Below are 27,854 nucleotides of genomic sequence, written 5' to 3'. Positions count from 1 at the left end.
TTCTACTTAGGTTAGATTTAGAGTGTGGGGAGATGAATATATACTGCACATGGATTCCTTTATAACAAAAGGTGAAGGGCAAGATTTGATTTCTTACTGTTACTGAGCTTATTTATTTTGTTTTTTAAGCAGATGCTGTTTATGACTTACCTTGCTCCGGTGAAGACCAGTTGCTAGAACATGCCGAGGGCCAGTCTGTGGCATGTAATGGACGTTGCAAGTTCCCCTTTTCATCCAGAGCCTTTTTGAGTTTCAAGTTTGACCATAATGCTATAATGAAAATCTTGGACCTTTGATAGCAACAAATGTGTTGTGGAAGTTCCAAGATCAGAGACTTGTTGCATTTGAGTGGGTGTCTCTTTGAGCCTTACCTTTCTCAGGTGTTTTAAAGAAATGCAGGGAGGCAATGATGTTTCTGAAGAGATGTTCTATGTGCAGAAGAGAGAGTAGAAAGAAACATGAGTTTGCACTGTAAATGCAGTTATAACTTTTTATACATACGTACCTTTTCAGTGTTTGGCTAATGAATTTAAGTTGCTTTTTATGAGGGCATTTTTTTCTGTGTGATTATGGTTTTTATTTTGTATTCTGGTCAAGAAAATAGTGTTTGAGTCATCACTAACAGCTAAGTTAATGGGAATGCTCCATCAACCCATTACAGTGATTGTATTGATAACTACTAGTTTCCTTATATTGAAAATTTTAAAAGAAACTTAAAATACACAATTATTAAATGAATACAAGAGCTGAAATGTCACAGAAGTCAAGATTGCAGGTCATCTGCTTTGGTGGCATTTTGTGCCTATCTCTGCTTCTAACCACTTAGGTTTTCTAATCCTCCTCTGCTAGGAGTTTTGTTAAGGTTTTATTTAGAGTCAGCATCTGCTATACAATGTTCATGTTCAAAATGAACTCTCAGCACTTCATTAAAGGACAAAGTCCTCAGCCTGGAGAGGGACTGAGTTGGTTGGGCGGGGAGTTGATGCTCTAATTTTGAATTGTGCTGTGTGCAGTCAGTGAACCTGGGAGACCGCGGAGAGAGGGTAGTGGGGAGAGAGCACGGGGGCTGGGACCCCGAAACTGCTTTGGTCACATCTGCACCATCCTGCTGCCAGCCCCTTAGTATCATATGATGATTTTGTTCTTGTGAAACTTTATTCTGTATTAAGTTGTGTAAATATGTATGGAATACTGACATTATTAGGTTTTACATTGCATCTCAGTGTTGATCTCTGGAAACTGATGTTATATTAGGTTCCAATTTGCAGTAGTAGCAGAGACTGACACAATTTTATTAGCATGAAGCCCCTAGATGATGGAGCCAAAGGGAAGGGTATGCAGTGTACCCAAGTACAGATAAAGCATTTCACTAGGGGAGGATCAGAACACGGAAGTAACGTGTATAATTCACTCCTAGGAATGTATTTTGCTCCTTTAGGATTCTTAAATCCAAATAAGGATGGCAGTGCCCATTTAAAGAAGGATTTTAGCTATATAATTGAGGACAATCACCAGGGCTTTAAGGGGCTTTAGTGTTTGGGCTGCTTCTAACCTCATTGAAGGTGTTTCTTTGGGGGTTGCGGGGAGAGTGTGAGCATATGCGTGCGTGTGCTTCTGTCATGTGGGTTTTAAAAATCTTTTTTACATGTGGTATCCACAAAATATATCTCTGCTTGTAAATTTTATTGTAGAAATCTTTATTCTGTATAGATAGCCTATTTAATAGGGGTTTTATTTAACCCGGTGGGACTTTCAAAAGAAGTGCTATTGTAAGGAGTTCACTTGGTATTAATTTGCTTTAGCTTTTCAATGGCTTGATTTTAAAGGAGAAATTCTATTTATTAATACAAGTGTCACCCTCCTGGTGCTAAGCAGGATAATTCAATTATAGCAGTGTGTTTAGAATTAGGTTACTCACAATCCTGCGTCTTTTAATGTGACAAATTTGTGAATCCTTCTGTGACCTTTTAAAAATGCATTATATGATTGCATTAGGAAGCTCTTAACTGTTCTTTCCAAAAATACAGCTGCTTTGCTTGGGTCTCCTTGAGCCATATTTTTAGTTGGTTCCAGCATTCCAGATTTCTGTTAAATTATGAACAGAAACAGTGAAAACTGTTTGCCTGGCAGGTAAATCATTTTCACTCATTTACTGCCATCTGGAAACTTTAATTTTTAGTGATTTTTGTAGGGGTTTTCCCTTTTTAAGTGAGTGCTTTGGTCAGTCTTTCTGGTGCCTCAAGTTGGAACTTGCAGCTCTCGATACTAAAGCAGAAGAGATTAGTTACCAGAAGTATGGCCTCCAATGGTGTTGAGCCTTTTCAGGAACCAACAGATGATCTCTTTTCGATAATGGTAGTTTAACTATGGTTAAATATTATTGCTGTTGTGCTGCTTCATTTAATGCACTGTGGGTGGAACAAAATAAGGGTCTTGTTGGAATGGAACTTTGGTAACTTGAGGCTTTTAGCTCTCTTGACAGTTTGAGATTTAAAAAAATGTTAAAAGATGCGATTTAAAGTTTATGTGTGTGATGTGACTTAACTATGCAGAAAATGTATAAGCTGGATGTACATGTTTTATGTACTTCTGCTATACTTATTCCCTCAAACCTGTGTATTAAGTTTCTCAGTGTTCAGGTTACCTTGAGAAAGGCCATGCTTAGCATAGAACTAGCTTTCTCGATTGAGAAATTTTAGCACGGTTTGAAGAAATCAAGTGATAAAGGAGAGTGCTGAATATGCAGTACTTGACTTCTGTGTGCTGCGTTTTAAGAAGCTAGATGAGAAAAGTGTTGGGTTGGCTTCATTATGTTTTATGTCTTTGAGAGAACAGGTCTTTCGAATCCACTTTTTCAGTGTTCTTATGTTCCAGCCTTATATGTTCCAAGGTTCAGTGCACTGTGAATCTTTTATTTTTTAAAATTTCTTAGGTGCTTTTATGTGTAACTGTAGTGATTTGTAAGATGTTCAATGAATTGTTTTTGTACTTAACCATTGTAATCCAGAAGATAGGGGTATGGTTTACATGCTTTCAAAATTTTTGTTCAGAAATAGCAAATGAATGGTTTTAGGATTACAAACCGTGATGCTCTCCTGAGACATGAGCATTTGGGGAAGCGTGAGAACCTAATGGAGCTCTTTAGCATGGGTGAAATTTGAATGAAGATGTTTGAAAATTAAGTTGCTTTTTCATGGTTATATATAAAGGTGAGTTTCCTGTGCTGTAAAGGAATGGTGGTCACTGCTTGCTGCTTTGAACATGGATATCCTTATTTTTCTATTACATATCAATTAGTAAGTACAGATGATGAAGATGTATAACAAAATTTTATGCTATGAGATTGGGTTGGTATTTTGTCTTTTAAGTCTTTAGTAATTTGTATGTTAATATCAAAAAACTCCTCAAATCTAAGTGAATAGCATCCTTCCACAGGATTAAATTTTTCTATAAAACTTAATACATTGTGGTAGTCTTTAGAAAAGTTCAGGTCTGACTGCATATGTACATTAAAAAAATTAAAAACATTTCATTACGTATTCCCTCACCTTTTTTTTTGTTTGCTTCCAACAGTTAACTTGAACAGTAAGGAGCAAAGTTAGTTAAAAAATTAGACTTTTTGCCGAGTTATTTTTCTTACTCTGATGACATCTCTTGGCTTTTTATCTTTATTTTTGTACCAGTGGACCTCCCTCTGCCCACTCAGAGATTTTGTTTTGATTGACATCTATTGTCTTTGTATTCCCTGAGGCAGTGTTTTCTTCACATGTTAATCATAGTTAAAAGGTCAGATTTGTTAACATTTTTCTGATTGAAGAAAAATAAGTGTTAGGTAGCAATTCTGACTTGGATATTTTCTAGCCTGGGGAAGGGGGCTCAGGTGTCACTGTAACTTTAGATTAATGGTGAGCAGGACAAAGTCTTGTTCCGTCTGAAGGTATCAATACCCTGTAAGTACCTGTCTCTAGGTAAACGGGTGTTAGTAAGTAACAGTTTTGTTAAACTTTATTCCTGATCATTTGGTAAAGCCTAGAGTTCCTTACTTTGTATTCTGTCCGTAGACTTTAAGATATATTTGTATAGTTGCCAAGAATTCTAAAAATGAGATTATGATGGGCTTTCTCAGCATCTTTTTCTTCTTAGAATTGAGTTGCTCTTGAAGTTTGTACTCCTCTGTCATAAAGATGGCAGATTGCAGACAGACAGTGTAGGTTCTGTCTAATGCTTTCAAAGTAGAGTTCTGGATTGCAGTTTCAAAAAATATGATAGGTTTATTATTATAGAATAAAAGTGCCCTGAAGGAAGAAGATAGCTATAGTTGCTGGGCAAAGAAAGCATGAAGAAGAAATTTTAGAAGATAAAATCAATTATTGAGTGCTGTATGATGCACGAGGCTAGAAATGTGATCATTGCCTAGCCCAAGCAGAGTCTAACATATGTGGCCATTACCAAGCGTTTTCTGGCTCTGGGTATAATTTTTTCTAAGTATGGTTGCCAAGCAATCCAGTAAATCTAATGTAATTTTTCTCACTTTAATGATCAGTGTTTGGGAGTCTGGTCCTTCCTATGCTGATCAGAAGTACACGGCTTTCTTACAGGAACGCAACCCAGAGTATACACAGCCGTAATCAGCTGTGTGTCATAGTCACTTCACATGGTAGCCATATATTTGTCCTGAACAGTGATGCTTTCCGTCTAGTTTCCTGTTGCAGACAGTATTTATTACTGAATTGGTGGTCTGTAGCTAGGGAACAGAGTAAAGCTACCTCCCCTGCCTGGGAGTGGACTTGAAGTGTTGGCTTCCACCAGCTTTGTTGCTCAGACTTTAACATAAGGTACAGAGAAGTGTAAACAAAAAACTACGATAAATTATGAAAGTCTTATCTTGAGAAAACGTTCATAATTGACTCTTTAATCTGGGTTCCTTATGAAATCACCAGTAAAGAGATTTCATTTGTCTTGGGTCTTCTGTTAGCAGAGGGCATGGTCTAGCTATGGTAGCTTGAAAGCACAATCTAAGAGGAATTAACCTTAACAAGGTTGCATTAGCTGTGTAGTGCTGGTCAAGTGTGCTCTGGGAAAGGGACTGAATGCCGAAGTCAACTGCCTATGTTTGTAACTTTGTTTTGCGTGGACCCTCCTGTTAGTAGCCTTTACTCCTTCAGTCCAGTGGAAGAATAAGGCCCTGAACATATACTTGATGCTTTTTTGGTGTTTGGGTGTTCTTTTGGTTATTGGCCTCTGTCCGGTGAGTGCTGTTTGAAGACCTATTGTTTCTTAATCCCTTTTCTGGGGTGACTGATCAGGAAGCGGCCATTGAGTCTGTCCCATGCCACCTATACCCTGTCCCTACTCCCCCCTGTCCCCTCAGTGCCCACCCCGTGTCGGTTTTTCTCTTTCGGTAAAAGAATCTTTTTTTTTTCCTTGTGATGCATCCCTATGGTGTATCTGCCCCTGTGGGAATTTACAAGCAGTGATTGCATCTTAACTTTGACCGTTGGGCCATGAGCAGTTAGGAGGGCTGTGGATGCCTGTGCTATTTTATTTTAGTCTCTCATGCAGGTAGCTGTCACATTGGTTTGGGAACAAAGGAAACTTCTCTGTAGTTCTAGGGCAAAATGGGCAGTATTCTGCTGGTCTTTGAGAGGTCTCAGTTAACATTCTTCGGCTGTGGACTTTTTGACAGGATGTAACATTTTAGTGTACTTACAATGAATTGAATCTGAGTTTCTAAAACAATCTATAGCTGCAAACGATGGTGTGAGACATTTTTGGCACAAATCTTCATTGTTAGTCATTTCTTAAGCTTTAAGATATTAGCTAGATCTTTGTAAAATGATATCTTCGCTTACTATGCTTTTGTGATATTTAGGAATAGATTGTGGATGGCAGGAAATGGAAGCAAAGGTTCTCAATTGTGAATGAAATTGAGAAAGGTAGTAACTATTCCTCAGCAGTTTGGTTAGTTAGATGTGTTAATATTGAATACTTTTGGAACAAATGAATAGCCGTACTCTTCATGTCTTAACACATATGATATGCACTGATAGAAAAGCACAAAAGACCTATCTGCAGAGTTTCTTTGTGCATTTCACTACTGTCCTAGGGCACTGCTGTCTCTGGTGGTCATTTTAGGTTTGTGTTTGGATCTTGCACAAGTACCTTTTAATTTCAAATGCGAGAGCCCAAAGAACTGATTCTTTAATTTTACTTTTTTGCTAATTTCATTTCAAAGTTAGGACAGGAGACAGGTAACCTGACTTCCATTTTATAAATATTATAAACTGTTTTTCTTCAGTAATAAATAGGGAAGGAAAATAAAACCATGAACTATTTTGCATATACATATATTTGTGTATATATATATGCACAATATACATATTTTTTCTAATTGTTTTTGAAGTTTGCTCATTAGCTTAATACTTTATAAAAAATTCATCTTTGCTAAATATTGATTCATACAACTCAGATTTTTAATTTTACCTGTTTAATGAAAATTTAGAAGTCTTATTTCAGAATAAAATGATTAATCAAATGGAGTTATGGTTCATGTGTTAACTAAAGTGACCATCCAGTTTAGTTTGGATGGGAAAGGGAATAAGAATTGATTTCTTTATATTTCCTGCCTATTTCCAAAACAAGATTTGAAGTGTCTTTGATGCTGTGGAGACTAGGTAATGTTCATGGAACATACGTAGTCTTAAAACAGTTTTCTTGGGGGTAGGTTTTAGTCTGAAAAAGGTGAAGATATTTATGCTGAGTCATGGACTGACAAAATCTGGTAGAAAAAAATTGATGAAATGGTTTTGCTAAACATGATATTCCACTTGAGAAAACTGAACTTTAGAGTCAATGTGATAACTAAATAGGTCTGTAAACTTTATTCAGCAATAATTTTTGTCTCATGTAAAATGATTTAACATTTAATTTTTACCTTAATTATAGCAGCATTTTATTACTTTACCTTCTAGGGCATTTTAATGTTTCGAGAAAGACTGTGTAAGTAAACCATTGGCGTGATTCTGTCCATGGTAGTAATGAGGTTTTTTTTTTTTTTTTTTTTTTGCGGGCCTCTCACTGTTGTGGCCTCTCCCGTTGCAGAGCGCAGGCTCAGTGGCCATGGCTTACGGGCCCAGCTACTCCACGGCATGTGGGATCTTCCCGGACCGGGGCACGAACCCGTGTCCCCTGCATCGGCAGGCGGACTCTCAACCACTGCGCCACCAGGGAAGCCCAGTAATGAAGTTTTTGGTGCTTGTTTTGATTGTGAAACATTTAGGAAAAGCAGAAAAGGAACCCCCAAATCAGCCTTGTTGGTGCACCTTATAGTTCAATGAATTGATAACCTTTAGAGTGGTATTACTTATTGTGTTTTCAGGGCTTATTACATTCTGACTGAATAGTTTTCTCTTTTCCCCTCAGTGTTAATGAAAGGATAAGGATTTTACTTCTATTGATTTTTCACTTATATTGAGTGTGTCTATCATAAGTAAAGGATTTCCAGTGACTCATGTTTATGAATCAGGAGTTTAAATGTTTGCAGGATTACTGCACTTCCAAAGTTGACTAGAAATGCCAGCTGTATTCTCCACTGAGAAAATGAACAAAGTCCTGTGTCTTAACAGTTATGCTCTTTTTGAAAGCTTTTGATGTAAATAACACCATTTGAGAAATGAGAAACCTTCTATCTTAAATACAGTTTGAATGATGGAAGGTTTCCTTTGTATTTTAAAACATTTTTACAGTTGATTGATCAAATATTGGCTTTCTGTAAAAACATTATCATGTTAAATTTACTCTTTGTAGTGCAATATCAATAAATTTTGCTGCTTGGGCAGTTTTAATTACTACCTTAACCTGGCTTCTGCTACTGATACTTGTTGTAGGTTGCAAGTTGCTCATATTTTGGCTGCATCTCTCTGGACCAGTAAAAAAATGACAAGTATGAGATAAAGGTATGTTTATGTGATAGGAGGAAATATTAAGGGTAGAGTGTCGTCTCTGCAAAAATGAAAACTGGTATGTATTCTCCATCTCAGTTTATGGTTTGGTTGTTGATTTTTAAAGCAAGGTTATATTGTGAGTTAATTAGATACATAAAATCCAACAATTCTTCAATTTGTATTAGAGCCTGGTTTTCTAAATAGAATGCTTGCCAGTCCTTGGATCTCAGGGGTCAGAGAAATACATTCTTCCCTACTAGAGACCGCAGCTGTATGATAGAAATTTTTATTTAAGATTTTAAGAAAGGAGAGTAACCAAGGTGTTATGCTCTTACTGTCAAAGGTACTTTGCTTTGATAATGAGAACTGACAACACTGTAGTAATATTCTAACATCAGACACCTTGCAGAGCTGCTCACCATCCTTCTTTAGAGGCATGGGTGACTTTCCAGCTCATTGTTATATTCCCTCTTTCAGTAACTTTTTGTTATATTCCCTCTTTCAGTAACTTTTAAAGAGGAAAAAAGATGCAGATCCTTCAATAGATAACTAACTCTGCGTTCATACCAAATCTGAAAAGGCAGCCCAGTAGACACTGGCAATAAATGAGGTTTCTTTTGGCTGTTTGTTGGCCGTTTTGACCTAATACAGTCTGTCTTGTAGTTTCCCGCTTTGATGAGGGCTCGTGATGTAACTATGAAACCTGCGATGTTTGACATTAAATGTTAGACACACAGTGTTACAGGACAGCCGTATCCTTCAGTGAATACAGTTAAAGCACATTATCGAATTAGAAATATTTATTCAGAATATAAGATTGTTTGTAAAATATTATAAATGTCTCTGTATAAATAAATGGAGTTTTTTTTTAAACAATTCTATATCAAATAACACAAAGCTATTTTACAGCAGCTAAAACTAAAGGCATCTGGAAACATTTAAAGCATACAAGTGAAGAAAAAATTACAAGGTATAGTACAGTGTTAAAGGGCAACCTTAAAATGAGACTTTAATACAGTAGAACAATACTGACAAATGCAAACTTAGTCACATGTGCTTTAATAACTGACAGTACATTCAAGCAGCTTAAAAGTAGCACATTTTCAAATAATAGGAAACTAAAATCTCATGCAAAGTAAGTCTTGACAATGTCTAAAAACTGATTAGACATAGAAAAGTGAACATGTTTCATCATCTTTGCATTGGGTTCAAAGAGAAGCAGATTATTAGGGGCTCCCGAATGGCTGTCCTGACATGAGCACTATAAGTGAATACTATGAGTTCTACAAACAGAACATTTTCCACGTGGATCTGATTTGCAAAAAAGTGCAAAAGTGAACAGTAGAGCTGGGATAACTAAGCAGGTCATCAGTATGAGGGAATTTTGTCTCTAGCTTGCTTTGTACTGCTGAGCTGGTATTTCAGATGATTAGTGGATAAATGATTTTGTAGCAACCTTGACGATCCAGTAGCAGTTGCTATTACTGGGCCAGAAGGATTTCTTGTCTTGGTCCTATGCAAAATCTCACTCAGATGCAATGTGACAACTTATCCAATGTAACCCGTCACCGAAAATAGTTGTCGGTATGCGAAACTAATTCTACACAAGAATTAGCAAAAAATGAGAATACGTGAACAGCTGCTATTCAACTTGTATTCTTTTCCACTTCCTTAATGTTTTAACAGCCACTGAGTGCTCAGTGATGCTGTGGTGGCTACAGCCAGCATTATATTAATTGATAATTCTGGCGCCAATTCTGAAAAATTAGTGTTTGGCAGCCTAAGGCATCCCCATTCATCTCCTAGTGAATAAGTATAGTTAGTTAGAAAGTTAACTTCAAGTGTGTGAAATAGGAACTTCAGAAGGTGACAGGTTCAGCCCGGCCTATGTGAACACAGGATTTCAGTTAACTATTATAGGATTTTGATAGACTTCAATAAGAATTGTGTGCAGCAAAGGCATAATTTGTGTTTTGTAACAAGTGATGCCTCTGCAAAGTAGTGCCCAGCAAGCCTCCGTGAAAGGTGGTAACAGTATCATTTCCTGTCAACCAGGCCATTCCATTGGAGAAATAAAAAAATGATTTTTTACATGATTTTTTCAGAATTTTTTACAGTGTTGTTTTACCAAGCTGTCACGTGGTGCAGAAAAACAAAAATGTTACTTATAAATCCTTGGCAACCCTATAGGATGCACCCTAATTAAAATTCAATTCAGAAATTTCAATCATCATAATTTTCTCCCCCTTTGGGCTCTAAAAACTGTCTAATTAAAAGCTGTTTGCTGCATCTACAAATAGGTGCAGCTGTAAACTTAGGAAACATGACCTTTTTTCACTTTATAGAGAGTTTAGTTTCATGGATGAGCCATAATCCCAGCTATGCATTTGCAAATAGTTTATGGAAAAAGCTTAGGGCTTTCAGAAGTCATTAATAATAAAAGTTTGGGTGCCTTCTGTAGTCTTTCTCATTACTTCACTTAAAACACAAGCATGATACCCCAAACTCTTGAGAGCTTTAAGATATTTGATAGAATTAAAAAATAATTGCAGGATAATTTCTGTGGGCCATAGGAGACAATTCATGCCATCTACATAGGCAATCCAGCCCAGATCGGGTAATTATGAGGCATTTTTTTCACTTGAAATAATGTAATCTATATGCAGCTGGGAACTAGGAGACTTTCCTGTGATTTCAGGTTTTCCTTAGAATAGTAAAATCTTTACTATCCTCATCCTAAAAAGAAAGCCTCATCAGCTCTAACTTGGACTGCCTCCCTGGAGAAGGGGAACGTCCCTGTAAAGTCTTGCTGTAGGCTCAGAGGAAGACTTAGTAAGGTATGCATTATCTCACAGGAGGATTAAGCAATTATGTTTAACTGCCACTTAATTTTTTATTATTCTACCATTCCAGTTTCAGGCAGCATGGATATTAACTTCAGAAACCTGACATGCTAGCAGATGAGAGTGAATATGCAACAGTTAATTATCTGCATTGGCAATGATAAAACATCTAGTGTACCTCTGAGGTAGGGAGGACATGATAAATCCCAACTGTCTGATCACATAAGATACATAAGCATCAGTAGCTTTTGGTGTAAATCTCAAAAGGGAATCTTACCGCCTACAATTCCATGGCAGTTTTGGTAGCTGGTGCACATGGGGTTCGGCAGAACATCAGATCCGGTTGGTAGGTGCACGTGTTGATGGCACTCCAGCAACAGACAGAAGTCTCTTTTACTTGAGATTTTTGCCTCAGTGTAGTAGTGGGAAATTATACTCCAAGGGAACTTTCAAATGGGTCCTTTCTTCTCATGCCTATTTCTCTAAGAGCCAGAGACAACTCTGAACAGCGAAGGTGACTGCCTAAAAGGGTTAACCACTGAGGATTAAAACAAACATATGAAGGTCGGAACATTTTTAACCTTGTACAAGTTATAATTAGGATCACTGTTTACCTCTGATGGAGATGTTAATGTAAACCAGCTCCTATTTAGAAAGAAAAATTCAGGTTATAAAAAAAGAAAATGATCCAGGCACCTGTAATCATTTATTTAATCAATGCGGTTTTAGTAAGCCCTGCAATTAACATAATAACCAAGTGCCCGTAGGTTCACCTTCAACAAGGACTGTGTCTTAGGGGAGTATGTGAAAAATATAAGGAAAGGCAATCAACTATTTAATAGCTTTTATTCTACACATTTATAAAAGTAACAGTTTTGCCAGGGAAATAGTTTTCACCCAACCACCATATATCTGAAAGTATTACGCTGAAGTATAAACTCAAAATGAGGCCAAGTAGGCTCAGTAATACTGGGGCTCATAATGTAGGAGCTGAGACTTCCCAGGTCTGGAGGAGTTCCATGACCCTAGAAGAGCAGGTTGTGTTTTCACTTGGAGCAACAAGAATGGTAGACAGAGGTCCTGCATCAGCTACACTTTTTAGTGTTGGTGAAAATGAAGACCATCCCTCTGTTTTGATACCTGTTCAATCACACAGGAGAAAGCCATGAATGGTTCCCCGCTTTGCACAGTCCGGTTTGCTTAGGGAGGACGTTTTCCCTGGGCATGTTGGAAAAACGGGGAAAACCACGATTTCATCTGTTACACCTTTTTTTGCACACACTTTTCAGCCAAATCGTTTTCCTTGTAACAAAATGAAACTATCCGAAGAGTAAAAATTGACTTAATGTCACAAGAACCAAGTTTACCTGATTCTACAGAAACAAATTTACCTGAATTTTATAGAAACACAAGCCAGTGGGTACTTCACAGCATCCAAAAGCTGGGTCTTTCACACTGGTACCAGTTGATTTTTTTTTTTTTTTTTGAATATGGGGCAGCCTCACTGCTGGCCTGAGAAAGAAGGGTAGTTGCTTTGGGATAGAACTGCTCTGCCTTCCAAGATGGTGGCTAGAGTGTCCTGCCCCATTGTGCAGAAGGCTGAGGAACTTGTGTCATGCCCTCTGAAAGCAGCTCATGGACACGGGGAAGTGAATGCAGTGACCTGGTCATAAGCAAAACATAGTGAACTGTGGCATTGGGCATATTTCTCATAGGTGACTTCAGGTGGGTCTTCAGGTGCTACAGAATAAATGGCAAGTGGTCCTTTAAGATGTATCAGGCAGCATACGGCAGCGACAGAAGAACTGAAAAAAGTGAAAGGTGCAACAGGGAAGGTTATAGTAGAAAAGGGATGAAGAATTGATTTTAAAATGGAAGCCCTTCCTGAAAGAATTCAGGTACTTTGTTCCTGCCCAGTCCTGTCAGCATTTTGCTTGAAATTTCCCGTTGAAACACCATATGCTACCCATCACCGTGTCTCTGGGGGATAAAAAGAGGCCTCAACAGCCCTTCCCTCACCCCCTGCCCTTTGTAAGAGGAGTGTAGCCTGCAAAACATTATCTACTCAGCATCCTGCCTCTTGCCCTTAGAGCAATAGAGGCAGGTCCAGACCTAACTAACTACATGTTCATGTGGATGAGCTTTGATTCGTGTAGAACAGCAATTATGTAGTGCCCTGGGGTGGTGGAAAGTACTAATGCGTCTCTGCTCCTGACAAAAGTTTAGTTCCCTTACTCGTATCAGCGGGATTTCTCTCAGCTCCAAGCCTTGGCTGTTAATAAGGCTCCACCAGGACGGGAAAACCTCAGTCTAAAGAGAGCTGCCTGCCCAGGCCTGCTTTCACAGTGAGAGGTGAAGGAAGTTCTCATTCTCCCACACAGAGTTGTTCAGACCCAACTGCTCTACCTGTAGCTTCAACATATCTGGGACTGTAAGGAACACCTGTGTGCCATTCGCCTGTACTTGACATCCCAGAACACCTCTGAGTGACAGCCTGTGTCTTAAATGTTGATACCTGGGACTTGAAAACCAAAGCCTGGTTGCAATAAACAAAGCAGCAGTTCTTCTAGATGCTGAGCACGGTCTCCGCACCACCCCCCTGCCCCCCCTCCCCCCGGGGCAGTTTTCCCCTGAAGGAGAAGGAAAGAGGAGAAATTAGGGATGTCAGAGATAAGGCTGCTGTCTACCAAAAAGAGAAAAAAAGAATGGAAAATCTTGAAGAGGTGATGCCTGGATTATACCACCAATGCACAAGTTCCAGAACAGAAAGGTGGGAGAGTGATAGAGCCAGTGCTGAAAGCAGAAGCAAGACCTGCGGAGCCGGCACACACACGGCAGGGGTTCCCACGCCGTCCACAGCCCAGGAGGGGAGGGGCAGGATCCTCTGGATACAGTCTACACCACGTCCCAGGGCCACTCGCCCCAGGGCTGAGTCCAGGGCACTCCATTGTCCAAGTGCTGACCTACCTGCCAACCTTCCCTTTTCTCCTTCTCCCAACAGGTTACTCTGTCCTCTGGGGCCCCTCTCTCCTCAGCGACCTGCTAGACTTTAGCCTCCACGGACAGAACCGTGGAGCCTGAGTGCCGATTAAAGCGAAGTTTCATTGGTGTGAGGCCTTGAGTTCTCCTCCTCCAGCAGAGCTATTCTTTGCTTTAGCATCCTCACTTGGGTCTCATGTCTCTCCACCATGGCCATCATCTGAGACTCCAGCTTCTTCAGTTTGTTTTGATGCTTCTTCTTTGCTTTCTCATAGGCAGCCACCAGGTTGCTATGTGGGAACAGAAGGAAATGAGAATGAAGATTTATCCTAAGTAGCACTGAGATGCACACTGTCCTGCCCACTGGGTAACCTGGTCCAGTAAGTACCACTCCAGACAGAGGACACTCAGCCTCTTCAGTAAGAATTTGAAATCAAGTGGTATTTCAACGCTCACGGCCACTCGTGTATTGACTTAACCACGATTCATTCAGCCTGACTGCTAGAGGCTTGTCACTAACGTATCGGGAGGGATTTAAACCAACAATCCAAACTGGCCACATCCAAAACAGATAAGCAGAAAAGGTAGCTGAATTCCAGAAATCTGTCATGGAAATACCAATAGTGGATCTACTTGCTGTTCCATGGCTGCTTGCAGCATGGTCAAGTGGCAGTTGCAGGAGGGAGTTCCTCACACACTGCAGTCTAAGTCACCTCACCTAGGATGAGGACAGAGAGGCACCAGCCGTTTCCCTTTATGCTTTGGGCTGACGGGATTCAGAGCACACAGGCCATAAGCTACTAATGCTGCCAGCCAAACACAGGCCTCTGGGGGAAGAGGGCAGGGGCTGAGCCCAGAGCTAGGTAAGTCCCCATACTCTCTCTGGTCCAAAACAGCACCCCAGATCCCTTCCATATACTGTTAGGTTCTCAAAGTGTAGTCTGAGAACCGACCCCCAGTATTCCCAAAGCCCTCTCGAGGGAAATCTGTGAGGTCCTTTATTTTCTAACTACAGATGTACACGAAGCTGGGTTTCCTCAGTATGTTTCAAAACCACATATTGCCTGGAGAAGCGGATGTGAGAATCTAGCTCTCCTGAATTAAACCAAATATTAAAGATATTTGTAAAATTGTAGAAGCAGTGCCACTCTTTTAATTATTTTTTGGAAAATAGTAATTTTTAAAATAAATGCCATTTGTATTCTATGTAGTGAGTTGTGGGGTTTTTTGTACATGAATAAAAACTTAAAATTTGTTTTAGTTTCTCAAATGAAATTTATCAAGACAGGTAATTTTTAAGAACAAAACTCTTTGAGGTCCTTACTTTTTTACAGGGGTCACGAGCCCACAACGTTTGCGGCTGCTGTCTTAGAGCAATGCTCCCTAAAGTGTTCCACCCGATTTTTGAATGCTGCTCAAAAAAAAAGTTGTGTAGCCAGTTTTGCTTTGAAAACATTGGCTTAAACATAGGCTGATTTTTTTTTTTTTAAACTGAATGACTTCTCAGAACCTTTCCTATATGAAGTGTTAGGAAGGGACCACAGTCTGCTGCATCTCCCAGACACATCTGACCCAAGGACTTGTCCTTACGGAGCTTTTCTTAGGTTTCTGTGGAACACTGGGAAGTCATACCCTAGGGAAGGTCAGGCTCTAAGGGAGACAGCTGAGGATTCACTGTTCTCTACAGCTGATTTCCAGCAGTTATGGAAACGTTCTCCCTGGTGTATGAGTCCAAGCACTGCTGTGGATTACAAACGGAGACTTTACCTGTTGGCTCGCTTCAGGTCATTAACGAACTCCGCAGATTGCTGGTGTCGGATTTCGCTGCTCTTGGTGAGTCTTTCCAAGGCACTCACCAGCTCCTGAACTCTGGCCTTTAACTTCTTTTCTCTGTATCAAGGAGAGATGCAGCATGTTGTGAGTAACGTGAGAGAACGGAGATGGCTGCTGCCCTGGCAGAGAGGAGGAAGGCTTAGCCTGCCAAGTCCAAAGGCAGTAGTACAGACCAAAGGGGAGACACCAGAGAGCACAAGAGCGCCCCTCTGCAGAGCCCGAACACCTCACCACCGCAGTCTCGAAGGCCCGCTGGAGTCTGCTTTTAATGATAAGGGCCCTTTAGAGATCTAAGTGCGTGTTGCAAAGGAATAGGACAGGAAGTTGTTTCTCGTCTTCCAGACGGAGAAGTTCCTTCCTGCTGTGGGCAGACCAGATACTCAGCAAGCAGAGTGCAGTCTGACCACAAACCCCTGTCCTGGTCTCTGTGCTCTTTTCCAAGTGTGCTAAGCATCTCCTGAACCATGCGGGGATTCAAGAGTATAAACCTGGCCTGGGTGCCTACCTGGGATGAGTCCCTTCTCAATGAAATCAACACAGTCCTACCGGGCAAAATAAAAAAAGGTGTGGTCGTGGTAGAGGGAGAATTGGTATTCTCATTTTGAAAGTCCTTGATCACATTTCAAGTACGGAAGTTATATTCGCGCTCATTCGACTCCCCCAGTCCCTGGCTTCAAGTTCCATTGGGTCTTTACTACTGCAGAGACCCAAGACAAGTGACTTAGGAGGTTTTTGGTGTCCAAGTCAGCTTACTGCCTCCCTCTAATTCCCCTGAGAGCACAGACCTGGGCAGGGAGGCGTTACCGACCGCCCTCCTCCCTCCTGAGGTCCCCATCACAGGCACGGTGCCACTCTGTTCTGTCACACGTGGCACGCTCGGCACAGTCGGTCGTAATCTGCTCAGCAGACGCCCCCACCGGCATGCAGGCTCTAGGGCGGCAAGGACCTTATTTGGTTTCTTCCCTGATGTATCCTGAGTACTGAGCGCCGTGCAAGGGGATAGTTTCACAGTGACAACAGTTGTTAAAACAGGTCACTGAAGGTATGGGATACCTTGGAGCGTACCGAGTAACCAGGATTTATGGAAGAAACTCCTCTAAAAACAACTCATGAGTGTATGAGGAATGTAAATTAGCATGATGGTTCTGGAAGGCATTTGCCAGCATCTAGCAAAATACAAAATGAACCCATCCCTTGACTAAGAAACTTTATAGGAATTTTCCTTACAGAAACAGTATGAGTGTAGGTTCCTATACATGAGATGACAGTTGGATTCACTTCAGCTCTGGTTATAAGCTTAAGAATGGGAAACAACCAGGGGGCTGGTTAAGTCACTCAGGGTCTCCTAGTGGTTCTCTTGAAATGCTCTTCCCTGTTAATAAAGCATGCAGACTGACGTGCACTGGCACGGAAGAGCAGCTGATAACACTGTCAAGCGTAAAGGGTGAGTTCCATTGGATGTCATGTTTGCAGAAACAACCAAAAATGTGTGAATAGCTGATATACTGTAGTGACTGACTAGAAGGCTAAACACTCAACAGTGCTGAACTCCAGGAAGGGGGATGACGGATGCTTTCACTTCCTACCTGAGTCATTTCGAGTTGCTTTAAGTGTTTATAATTTTGGATGCTTTTGTAAAGTGTGTGCGGAGTCTCAGTTGTGCTTCCTGTAGGATGGGCCTGGGGGGTGACCTTGAAGGGGAGGACTCACAGGTGCTCAGTGGTTCAGCCCTGGTTCTCCCCTCCTGGCTTTTCAAGTATCTAATCTTTAACATTTCTGCCTCCAGCTACTGTAAGTGCAGTTCCAGCTTCCCAAATTCATTAATGAAGAAAGGAATTGCAACACAAAACTCCAGGCCTGCTTCTGTGAGTGAGGATAAGTGTGCGCAGCGCCCAGTGACTTCGTCCCACCAGCCCTAAGGGAGCTGGAGGCCCCCCCTCCCCCGCAGAGCCTTCCGGCTAGTGCCTCCTGGTTGCTGAGGTTTCTCCTGGGCCCTAGTGGCCACCAGGAAATCTCAGATCTGGCTGCATTTCCCACTGGAATCCCAGAGTGGCACCATTTCCCACCGTAAGTGAGAATGGGTCTCAGAGGGCGGTTCCTCCCTCCTTCCCCAGCCCATCCCCTCGGCCTTGCAGGCAGCCCTCCGTCAGCTGAGGAAAAGTTAGGAGAGCATGAAAGATTTCTCCCCTCTTCCCTCTGGCTACAAAGAATAGGGAAGGGTTATTTGTTTTACGTTTTGTTACTGTTTCAAATTCTTTTATCTTTATTCTGAAGTCGATTAATAGTGCAAAAGGAAAGAAGAAAATTACGAAGAGAATTTAAAATCTAACCATGAATTCAAATTCACAACATAAAACTGCCTGGAGTGATACGGCTTCTTCCCCACCCCCTAATTACATCCGCATCCCTGCCCCAACCCCAAAGGGCGAGTGTGGAAATCCCAGCTCCCGCAAAACGAAGGGCCCAGGCCCCTGGGGACTGGAGGGAACCTTCCAGAACTGGCAGGCTCCAATGGAGGATGGAACCCAGGAAGGCAAGAGAGGCCCTCAGAGACCCTGCCCAACCCTGGCTGGGGGTGAAGGGAGATGGGGACAGGGCTGGGAGTGGGGAGCCATCTCTGGGAGCTGAGAACTGTCCCCAGAACCCCTTAGGCCTCCGGAAGGGAGGGAGATGGGAGTGAACTGCTGTCCAAATACCAGGGTAGAAAACCATGATGCTGATTTATTTAAAGCTATAAAGACAGGCTAAACCTCAAACTTAAACCTAAAACGTGAGTTACTTTATACCTGTTTTTGTTTGAGCCAGGCAGACGCCTGCAGTACGAGTCATGCCTCTGGCGTCGCTTGTCTGGACAAACGCTAAACCCCTGTGCGGTAGCAACTCTAGGGCCGCTTCCCACACGCAGCCTAGAGGCGTCAGGAGGCCATTTGGGCACTTGAAACTCAGCCAGTCTGATCTGAGATGTGCTGTAAGTGTACAATACACACTGGAATTTGAAGACTTAATATGAAAAAAAGAAGGTAAAATAACTGAAAAAACATTGATTATATGTTGAAATGATAATATTTTAGATACACTGGGCTAAATATGTTAATTTCCCTGTTCGTTACAGTTTTTAAGGTAGCTACTAGAAAATGTAGTTACACACATCATGGCTTGCCTTTGTGGCTCATGTGATGTTACTCGCGGACAGTGCTGCTCTAGAGCATGTGTTTATAGTAACAGTACCAGGGGTATCCCTGGATTCTGATTCAGTAGGTTTGGGTTGAGACCCAGGAAGTGCAGTTTCAAGAAGTGCTCCAGGGCTTCCCTGGTGGTGCAGTGGTTAAGAATCTGCCTGCTAATTCAGGGGACACGGGTTCGAGCCCTGGTCCGGGAAGATCCCACATGCCGCAGAGCAACTAAGCCCGTGAGACACAACTACTGAGCCCGCGTGCTGCAACTACTGAAGCCCATGTGCCTAGAGCCCATGCTATGCAACAAGAGAAGCCACCGCAATGAGAAGCCCGCACACCGCAACAAAGACCCAACACAGCCATAAATAAATAAATTTAAAAAGAAGTGCTCCAGGTGACCAAAACAGCACGGTATTGGCATAAAAAGAGACACATGATCAATACAACAGAATAGGGAGCCCAATTAAATTTATGATAAAGGAGCCAAGTGTGTGTGTGTATGTGTGTATAATGGGGAAAGAACAGTCTCTTCAATATATGGTCTCGGGAGAACTGGACAGCTACGTGCAAGGGAATGAAACCGGATCACTGTCTTACACCATACACAAAAATTAACTCAAAATGGATTAAAGACCTGGTAAGGCCTGAAGCCATCAAACTCCTTCCTAGAGAAAACACAGGCAGTAAGCTCCTTGACATCAATCTTGGTGATGATTTTTTGAATCTGAGACCAAAAGCAAATATAAATAAATGGGACTACATCGAACTAAAATTCTGCACATCAAAGGAAACCACAAAACGAAAGGGCAACCTACTGAATGGGAGAAAATGTTTACAAATCATGTATCTAATAAATAAAGAATCCATACAACCCAATAGGAAAAAAACAACCTGATTAAAAAATGAGCAGAAGCCAGGGTTTGAATGAAAGAGAAAATTAAAAAAAGAAAAATGAGCAGAAGAGAGAAGATCTAAATAGACATTTTTCCAAAGAAGACAAACAGATGGCTAACAGGCATATGAAAAGATGCTCGACATCACTAATCATCAGGGGAATGCAAATCAAAACGACAATGAGATATTGCCTCATACCTGTCAGAATGGTTATTATAAAAAAGACAAGAAATAACAAATGTTCATGAGGATGCAGAGAAAAGGGAACCCTGTGTACTGTTGGTGGGAATGTAAACTGGTGTAGCCACTATGCAAAACAGAATGGGAGTTCCCCCAAAAATTAAAAATAAAACCAACATATCCAGCAATTCCACTTCTGGGTATTTATCCAAAGAAAATGAAATCCCCACCCTGAAAAGATATCTGCACCCCCATGTTCACTGCAGCACTATTTACAATAGCCAAGATATGAAAACAACCTAAGTGCCCATCGGTGGATAAATGGATAAAGATGTGGGATACATACACAATGGAATATTATTCGGCCATAAAAAAGAGTGAAATTTTGCCGTTTGCAACAACATGGATGGACCTTGAGGGCATTATGCTAAGTGAAATAAGACAAAGACAAATACTGTATGATCTCACTTGTATGTGGAATCTAAAAAAACAAAAAGCAAGCTCATAGATACACAGAACAGACTGATGGCTGCCAGAGGTGGGGCTGGGGGCGGGCGAAATGGGTGAAGGGGGTTAAAAGGTACAACCTTCCAGTTATAACATAAGTAAGTCCCGAGGATGTAATGTACAGCATGGTGACTAAACGTTACTGGACTGTGTATTTGAAAGGTGCTGAGAGAGGAGATCTTAAAAGTTATTACAAGTAAGAAATTTTTTTGGTAACTATGGTGACAAATGTTAACTAGACTTATTATGGTGATCATTTTGCAATATATACAAATATTGAATCATCACGTTGTACACCAGAAACTAATATAATGTTATATGTCTGTTATGCCTCAATAAAAAAGAATGCCTCCGGTGATATTATTGTGCAAATTTGGGAAACTCTGGTAAGGCAGCAGTGCTATTTACCTGGGTCTACAAATGAGCTTCATGTGGTCTTGAACTCTCTGAATTTTTATGCAGAATTACACGCACGGTTCTACTTTTCTGAAGACCACAGCTTTCCTCGGATTTTCAAAGGAGGACCTGAAACACACTGAGAGCCATAAACCTGCTAATCCAAGTCACTTTGGAACCTCAACCATTCATTTCCTGTTCCTTCTAGTTTCTGATTCAAATTTGCTTGGCTTTCAGTTCAGAAAGAATTTCTATGGTTTGTCTAGGTAATAAGGCTAAAAGGAACACTTTCATAGGCTCCGCGCAGATGAGAAAGTACAAATTAAACACTACATGTTCCACTTGCCCCTCCATGGTAATGTGTTCACACAGTGTCTTCCAGAACGACCAGAACTGTGTAATCCCTTCCTTGTGTCTTCATACTCAGTAATACAGACCCTCAGGAATATGCACCTACAGCAGCAAGAAGACAATCCTGGCTCCTACTCTCACCACGAAGACCCACAGCCCCCAGCACACACGTGGGTTTCACTTACAGGTTCCGCCCCATCCCCAGGTTCATCTTTGGTTACAAAAGGTCCTCCAAATCTTACTTTAGCCACGCAGCCGGAAGTGCTTTTTATTTTTAACTGAAGCGTAATTGTCAGCAGTGGCATACACACAGGGGAAGTGAGAGGCAGACTCACAGTGGGAGTTTGCTGTTGACGAGAAAATCCAGGCGGGCAGCCTGGGCAGGGGACGGCCTCGCAGGCCTCTGCAGTGAGGCTGTCAGTGTGCCCGGGGGGTCTGGAAGCAGAGTTCTCGGGGCCATCAGGGAGGAGGCTGCATTCTCCCGCAAAGAAAAAGGCCAGCTGCAGTGCTTTAATCACTAAGTCCAGATGAGGAGGCTGGGGAGGCAGGGCAAGAGCCCGGGCCTGATGAGGTGGGCAGTGGCTGCACCGGCCAGGAAACCTTCCAGAGGAGCTGTAATCACACCAAACCGCAGGGAGTCGCAGCCACAGGACCTAGAATTTCTTTTCTTTTCTTTTCTTTTTTGCGGTACGCAGGCCTCTCACTGCTGCGGCCTCTCCTGTTGCGGAGCACAGGCTCCGGATGCGCAGGCTCAGCGGCCATGGCTCATGGGCCCAATCGCTCCGTGGCATGTGGGATCTTCCCGGACCGGGGCACAAACCTGCGTCCCCTGCATCGGCAGGCGGACTCTCAACCACCGCGCCGCCAGGGAAGCCCTAGAATTTCTTTGTAATTGCTCATTATGTGGAATTAGACAACGAGACAATGGTCCGCCTATGTGGTTCCTCTTCCTCACCTTCCATTACCAGGCTTCTGTCTCCACTGAAACTGCTCACGAGGCCACCGATGATCTGGGCATTGACACAATCAAGGGTCCCTCTCTGGCCTGATCTTCTGTTGGCACCTTCTCTTCCCCGAGCGCCTGGATTTCATCCCACTTCCCCAGCTGTCCGTGTGGTCTTCTGCCCTGGTTCCTCATCCTCTCCTCCACCTCTACGTGCTGGGAGTATTTAGGACTTGGGCCTGGACCCTATTTTGTACCCCACCCTTTCTTGACTTGATTCTCTCCATTTGCATTTATTTCCCTAGAAACTACCTACATGCTAAAAACTTCTAAATCTTCAGGCCTTTCCGCAGAGCTCTGGAATTGTCCTTGTGACATCTCTACCTAACAGGCGTCTTCAGTTCAGCGTGTCCAAAGCAGACCTTCTGAGACGGCCTCCCCGACCCACGCTTCCTCGCTTGTCAGAGGCCGGCAAGGCCATTCACCCAGTTGCCGACACCCGTCTTCAGTCAGCCTTGACCCTCCCTTTTCCTCGTCTTCCACGTCCGCTCAGCAGCAAACCCCACCTACCAAATGGGTGCAATTCCTGCCACCACCCAGGCCCAAGCTGCCATCATTTCTCTCCTGGACAACCACAGGAGCCTCCTAATTGGTGTTTCTGCTTCACCTCTGTACCCCAGAGTCTAGCTTTCACAGAGCGGCCAGAGGAAGTTTTTAATATGACAACTCAGATCGTATTATTGCCCTGCACTTGGAATACAGTCCGTGGCTTTACTCTGACTAAAGGCCCTGCCTGACCCAGTCTTTGGTATCGCCCTCCCCCTCGCACCCTGGAATCCTATCCATTCTTCGCACACACCAAGCTTTTTCCCAGGACAGAACCCCGTGCAGTCAGTCCCCTCTGCTTGGGATGAACTTCCTCCCCACGGTTACTTTTCCTCCTTCGCATCTCAGCTTAAATGTCACCTCCTCAGAACAGCCTACCCTGACCAACCATCTAAACAAATGTCCCAGGGTAATGACATCCCAGCACCTTGTCACTTCCCCATTATTCATTGCAACCTATATTTACTTTTTTTGGGGGAAAAAAAAATCTCCGCAGAGACTATGACTCTATTTCTTTCCTTCATGGTAGCCATTACAGTCTATAACTACTTCTCTTTTAGAAAATCCAGCCAGCAGTAACAGCTCTAAGTCCTTTACAAGGATGAAGTTATCTCTCACCACAAGCCTTGGAGGTCAGTACTCTATTATTATTCTAGTCTTCTAGATGAGGCACTTGAGGCCCAGTGAAGAGACTCGCCAGGTTCGCCTGCAGAGCTGGGATGCACCCAGGGGTCTGTCTGCGAGCCTGCTCTTCAGCATCTTGCTGAAGTATGCTGCTTCATAACGAGCAGACAGTGGGGCAGGAGACAGAGCAGACAGCTCTCTGGTGAAGAGCCCAGGCCTGTGGAACTAAGGAGGGGGTGTCCCAGTTAATGATGTTCCGCAGGTGTTGTGTTGGGGCGAGTTTGCCAGGAGTAGCCACAAGATGACGGCCCAGACCTCCCTACGACCATGTTTCTTGCACATCTGCACGCTGCTGCCTTGCCCATGCTACAGGGTGCTTGGATGTTCTCCATCACTCTGCCTTTATGCGATCCAGGGCAAGGCCTTTTCTCTGAGCTTTTGGAACGTGGGGGGAATGATAGGAATACAAAGAAATCTCAGTTATCCAAGCAACGCCTACCTCAACCCCCAGGATGAGCACTGGTCTTTCCCTGTGCCCTCTGAGGCCGGCTCTGGAGCTCAGTCATTTGTTGACATGATAATGAACTCACAGGTGCACTTTGTATTCCATTAACGTCCTGCAGACCCCTGTGCATTTACGGAATTCTGAGCACAACTTCCACTGCCTGACTGCTCTTATAAATCAGCCACATAGGAAGAATCAGCGAGTGCAAGTTTAATAAAACAGCACCCTTAAAAATAATGGTCCTACTAATAAAATGGTGAAGATTCTGCTGCTTCTTTGCTCAGTGGGGTCTCCCTCTTTAAAGGACTCCAACCAGTTCCTTCTTCATTTCAATCCACTATGTGTACGGCTCAAAAACAGTATTAATCCATAGCTGCTGAAATAGGGGTCGATCAGTGCCATCTTCCTTCCTTTCATGGCCAGTTGTTCTTTCCTACAAATCTGGAAGATTTCTAGAGCTGGGCAGATGTTTTTGGAACTCGGACATGAACCTGAACTCAAGGAGGCTTGCTGTGGCTTGTTCTAAGGCCCTCTGACAACCATGGGCTCTGTGGGCACCGATGGACGACGAGTGGTCTGTACCATCAGGGGCGCAGAGAAGAGGTGACACAGGAAGCTTCCGGAAGATGAGTGTCCTACGGGAGGGGGTGAAGAGGAGGGGTCCCCAAGTTGAAAGAGATGGGGCAGGGTGGGGGGATAAAGCAAAGGGTATGCTCTCGGAAAGATGAACTGCCCAGATGAATCTGGACCGCAGGTTACATGTAGGGAAACATTTGAAATATGGGCTAGGAAGTTAAGTTAGGGACCTACAGATGATCTTGCAGGCCAAGCCACTGAAGGTGTATCTGCAGAGCAGCATGATCAGAAGTGTGTTTTAAGGTATTTTTGGTGGCAGAACACAAGGTGAGACTAATGGTAGAATGACCCATCGGGATGCTACTGAGTTCTGAGGGATTGAGGGCTAAACTCAGGAGAAGGCAATGCAAATGGCATGGGATGGATGGGATTTTAATGGGAAAAAAAACATTACGATCTGCAGACAAGAGACAGAGATAGGAGACTTCAAAATTATAATCCTGGATCACTAGAAAAATTTACTTTTTTAAATATAAATAGGAATTCTGAAAAAGAGGCCAATTTCAAAGGGCAGGAGGAAACGGGATTACAATTTCTGTTTTAGACATGGTGTGTTTTCTTTTTTTTTGCGGTACGTGGGCCTCTCACTGCCGTGGCCTCTCCCGCTGCCGACCAGGCTCCGGACGCGCAGGCTCAGCGGCCATGGCTCACGGGCCCAGCTGCTCCGCAGCATGTGGGATCCTCCCGGACCGGGGCACGAACCCGTGTCCCCTGCATTGGCAGGCGGACTCTCAACCACTGTGCCACCAGGGAAGCCCGGAGACATGGTGTGTTTTAAGGCTCTAGCCTGATATTCGGGGGAGATGTCCAGTGGGCAGAGAGAAGTGCGGCTGAGATCACTGAGGGATTGTTTAGAAGGAACAAAGTCACCAGAGTCGTACAGCTGGGTAAGTCATGACCCCTGCCCACCCCCCCCCACAAGGGACTCTCCTGCAGGCAGCGGAGGGTGAAGCAGGGGAAGAAGAGGCAGGCACATAAGAAACAAAGCAATGATGTGTTCTCTGATAGAACGAAATCAGGGCTCACGAGAACCAAAAAATAAACAAATTTTATAGACAGGGAAGAGGCACAGTGCTGTGAGTGCCTGGGACGTGGGCTTTGGTGGTGTAAAGTCAGAGGTAGCAGCAGCACTGAGGCCCCAGAGGCACAGAGAGGGTGGGCGGCCTGGTGTGGCTCAGGGTGGGAGGGGGCATGTGATAGGGCGAGGGTGGAGAAGCAAGCAGGGGTCAGATCACACACTTGCGAAGGAGCTTGGACACAGACAGCCGGAGTCACTGGAAGGTCTTAGGTAATGAGGTGTGGTAGGCAGAGTTCTAAAATGGCCTCCGAGAGTTTGGCCCCTTAGGATACACACACATCCCAGTTATTCAGTCATCCAGGTGCTGCTGTGAGGGAATTCTGCAGATGTAATTAAAGTCCCAAAGAGCTGATCTTAGGATAAGATGATTCTGGGTAGACATGGCGGACTTAGGTGAGCCCTTAAAAAGGACTGGGCTCTTCCTGGAAAGAGATTTGAAGCAGGGAAGGGATGTGATAAGAGGGAGGTGTTTGCTGCTTTGAAGACCAGGAAGTCTGTGCAGAAGTTCTAGAGGCCTCTAGGAGTTACACCTGGCCAAGAGCCCCAAGAAAATGGGATGTCAGCCCTACAACCGCCAGGAGCTGACTTCTGCCAACAGGCAGAACGAGCATTGAAGCAGATTCCTCCCAAGAGCCTCCAGATGAGAACAGGGCCCTGGATGACACCTTGACTGCAGCCTTGTAAGACCCTAAGCAGAGAAGCCAGTCGTGCTGCGCCCTGCTGACCCACAGAAACTGTGAGCTAATGAATGGGCATTGTTCAAGCTGCAAAGCTTGTGGTACTTTGTTACACAGCAGAGGAACACGAGTGTGAGGGTACCATCAGATCTGCATCGTGTCAAGTTACTCTGTGACCCTGAGAGGGCCCGCTCTTACGGGGTCATCCTCAGGCGCACACAGATGCGCTCCGGGGTCTCCTTCTTAGAGACAGTTCCCCCAGAGTTCCCTCTCTGCACAGCGACCTTCTCCCACCAGCTGTCTTCGCTTCTTGCCTTTCCCCTTCTTAACCCACCTCAACCTGAAGTGGTTGCTTCCTTGCTTTGAAACATGTTCTTTGCTTGGCTTCTGTGTCAGCGCTGTGGGTTCATGTGTCATCTGGAGTCCCTTCCATTAGGAGTAATTCACCCAGCGGTGGAGGCCCACGGGCCAGGGCTGACCAGGGAGTTCCCACTCCGTCTCTTTGAACTCCGAGACGCCGCCTTGTGTATCTTCCTGGATGGCCCAGCTCCACTCCCCACAGGGGCACATCCACGTCCTCCAGATCTGGTCTCTTGTGACCACCCTAACCAGTCGGGGCCCACCTGCCCCCGATGTCTCCCTACAGGGATCTGACACACAGCCCTCTCCCGGCAGCAGCAGCTCGCCTGTAACTCATCAGAGAGATGAAAGGAAGTCTAAGTGCCCCTTCTCTGCTGATGAGTCGGGCGCATCCTGTCCCTGGACAGAGCGGCCGCTGTGATTTGTTGATTGCCTTCACTTAGCGTTTTACAGAACCATCTGGCACTTGCAGGCACAGGTGGCAGCTGCCAGTGCCCCGAAGCGCTCAGCAGAGCCCCTGGCGGGCCTGTGACTAAATGAGCACAGCCTCCTGCAGGGACAGGGCGGCGACCTCTGCGGTGCCTGGGTGGGATATGGAGCTGGTCCTGACCTGCCTTGGGGCCCAGGGACAGGGGTGTGGAATCATCTGAGGTGATGCTACATGCTGCTGCTCACCACGTCACAGCCCTTTCCTGATTCCTCCCTGTCCCTCAGCACTGAGGGGCACAGCATCCTTACCTTTTAACCGCAACGACCTGGGCTCTGTGCATCTGAGGAAGTCCGCCCTCACCACCAGCCCTTCACGTGTCCTCAGCCTTCGGTGGACAGATGGGCGGCTGTGTACCAGGAGCACAGGGATTCCCATCTGCCCAGGCCATGCATACTATGCCGGGTCCAGGTGTAGGTGAGCCTACACGAGCGGGCTCAGCTCACACTCACCTGCAAGCAAACCTCTGCCAGCACGCAGGGGTCCGGGAGATGTGGGGGGCGGGGCCTGCGATTTCCCCGCTGCCTCACTGCGTGACCTTGGGAAACCGCTGGGCCTTGCAGTGACGGTCTCCCCCCACCCCGCGCCCCCCCCCCCCGCCTCTTCCCGCATCATATGGAGAACACCACCTGCCCCTCGCTGCTTTCTAAGTATGGCGAAGATGGAACAGTCTGCTCCTCTCAGCTGTGCTCGGCTCCCGCAGGCACGCTACATGAATACCACGTGAAGCACAAAGAAAACTCATTTCTGAAAATTCCCTCTCCTTAACCGCCTTTGTATAGTTTACTTCTTTGGTGGTTCGGTTAAATTTTACTAGGACCACAAGCAAGAGAGGG

General features: G+C 43.9%; 2 protein-coding genes across 13 annotated transcripts in view; one reads left to right on the top strand and one right to left on the bottom strand.

The window, feature by feature from the left end:
- Nucleotides 1-20,713, top strand: part of DCP2 (decapping mRNA 2) — a 61,852-nt gene extending 41,139 nt beyond the window's left edge. For 3 of the 7 annotated variants that reach the window (XM_073802390.1, XM_019940822.3, XM_073802392.1), the window contains one exon: nucleotides 133-20,713. In XM_073802390.1, the coding sequence (XP_073658491.1) occupies nucleotides 133-296 (164 nt within the window). In that variant the 3' untranslated portion in view covers nucleotides 297-20,713. The remainder of the gene's footprint in view (nucleotides 1-132) is intronic. The other 4 variants (XM_073802391.1, XM_019940823.3, XR_012330808.1 and 1 more) reach the window with 3 other exon arrangements.
- MCC (MCC regulator of WNT signaling pathway) overlaps nucleotides 11,616-27,854 on the bottom strand; it is a 426,733-nt gene continuing 410,494 nt past the window's right edge. For all 6 annotated transcript variants that reach the window (XM_019940817.3, XM_019940818.3, XM_073802387.1 and 3 more), the window contains 2 exons: nucleotides 15,533-15,655; nucleotides 11,616-14,055 (listed from right to left, as the gene is read on the bottom strand). In XM_019940817.3, coding sequence (XP_019796376.3) covers nucleotides 13,875-14,055; nucleotides 15,533-15,655 — 304 coding nt within the window. In that variant the 3' untranslated portion in view covers nucleotides 11,616-13,874. The remainder of the gene's footprint in view (nucleotides 14,056-15,532; nucleotides 15,656-27,854) is intronic.

This window comes from Tursiops truncatus, chromosome 3, assembly GCF_011762595.2.
Source record: "Tursiops truncatus isolate mTurTru1 chromosome 3, mTurTru1.mat.Y, whole genome shotgun sequence".
NCBI lineage: Eukaryota > Metazoa > Chordata > Mammalia > Artiodactyla > Delphinidae > Tursiops > Tursiops truncatus.
Note: the sequence above shows the minus strand (reverse complement) of the source record. Positions and strands in the feature narration are given on the sequence as shown.